Raw genomic sequence first — 1726 nt, forward strand, 5'->3', positions numbered from 1 at the left:
AAACATGTTCTAACGCTCTGAAGTTTGGGTCTTTAACTGATAACCAGCTTCAATCTTCGCATAAAGCACCTCTCGTGTACCCCAGAAATAAAACTTAACTTTAAAAATTCCTCCACAGCTGCAAACCTAAGTGTATGCACAGTCATACAAAGCACCAGAATTAATGGTGCCTATTAATGGGTTAATTTATAGCACTACATACTCGAGGGTCCAGGTAGAATCTGGATGGAGAATGCAGATGGCTGCGAAAAAAGAATTTACTCGTTTCAATGCTTTTTTTGTCCTGAGAGCTGGAGTTTGCCCAGGATGGGAATCCCTGTGGAGTTGTTAGGGTTTGAGTTCACTGAGGATTTGTGAGCAAAAATCAATGTACAGTCTGTGCTCTCAAAGATGTGTTTCGTGTTCGCTAATAAATGTGCTTCCAGGAAGCTCCATCCACACAGCCACCAAAGACTGTGATTATGGGTTTTTGGGTTTTTAGGTGTTTGGGATTTTTCAAAGCACGGAAAAAAGCCCTACAGGTCTGCTTAAAGACCTCCTTATAGAGCTTTCAAGAAGCGCTTCCAGCCCGAGCCCCTCGGTACGTGCGAGAGCTGCTCGCCCACCCGGGGCCCGGCCCGCCGCGCTCACCTGCCGCTCCGTGGCTTTCCAGAAGTAGAAGGCGCCGATGGCCCCGGCCAGCAGCAGGAGGGCCCCGGCGATCAGCACCGCGGCTCCGGCCTTCAGCAGCCGGCCCGGCCCGGGGGGCGCGGCCGCCGCGTACGCCTGCGGAGAGCGCGGGTGGTGGGAGCGGGCAGGGAGCCCCAGCCCGGGACTGCCGGCCGGACTCCTTCCGTCCCGATCCGTCCCGTTACATCGCCACCTGTGCCGACCCCACCCGTTCCCTACAGTCCCAAACCAACCCGTCCCGTCCCGCCCCGTCCCGAGCTCGCTCGGTCCCGTTCCATCCAAACTCAGGCCCACACGCTTTGTCCCCATCCCACCCTGTCCCGCCCGGTGCCTGCCGGCAGCACTCACGGGGGGCAGGCACAGCTCCACATCGTCGGGCCCTGCTCGGGCGATGGGCACCTTCTCGGAGACCCCTGCCATGGCTGCCGCGGGACGGAGACCAGCCCGGGTTCGGCCCCGGCCCCATCCCCGGCCCCGTCCCCGGCGGGGCTGCACCGCCCCGGCCCGCCCCGCTCCCAGCCCGGCCCGGCCCGCGGGGGGAGCAGCGCCGCCCCGTCCCGGGCACAATGAGCCCCTTGAGCTGCCCGGCCGCCGGCGGAGCAGCCCGGGGCTGTGCCCTCCTGCCCCATCGCCGTCCCCTCCGAGCGACCCCTGGGTCTCGTCTCCGGCTCCCGAGCAGGGCGTCGGGGCTGTAGGGGACACGCACCCCCCGCACGCCCTGGCGGAGAGGAGGGGTGCCCCGACAGACGGACGGCCGTCATAAAAAACCCCAGCTTTTTAAATAGAACAATGTATTAACTGACTTTTTTACACTTGCCACAGGGATTCACAGGCGCTGGAGCTGACAAGCTGCTGGTCGCTGACTGGCACAAGCCAACAGCCTCCGGCTGAGCCCCATGTCCGGGCTGGGCGCAGCCAGCCCAGGAAAGGGAGCAGCGAGCCCAGGCCTGCTGCAGGCTAAGTGGGGCCAAGTGAGGGGGCACTTTAATCTTTTCATTTCATAAGGATGCCTTGCACCGTTATACCTGATGCAGAGGTATCCCTAGGATTTCTTCTG

The 1726-nt window shown here is 61.1% G+C and overlaps 1 protein-coding gene across 2 annotated transcripts in view; it reads right to left on the minus strand.

Moving 5' to 3' along the window:
* CNMD (chondromodulin) overlaps window positions 1-1089 on the minus strand; it is a 12990-nt gene extending 11901 nt beyond the window's left edge. For both annotated transcript variants that reach the window (XM_062514784.1, XM_062514783.1), the window contains exons 1-2: window positions 1018-1089; window positions 631-765 (exon numbers count right to left, since the gene is read on the minus strand). In XM_062514784.1, the coding sequence (XP_062370768.1) occupies window positions 631-765; window positions 1018-1089 (207 nt within the window). The remainder of the gene's footprint in view (window positions 1-630; window positions 766-1017) is intronic.
* Between the last annotated feature and the right edge of the window lie 637 nt (window positions 1090-1726).

Source organism: Cinclus cinclus, chromosome 2 (assembly GCF_963662255.1).
Source record: "Cinclus cinclus chromosome 2, bCinCin1.1, whole genome shotgun sequence".
In the NCBI taxonomy this organism is placed as follows: domain Eukaryota; kingdom Metazoa; phylum Chordata; class Aves; order Passeriformes; family Cinclidae; genus Cinclus; species Cinclus cinclus.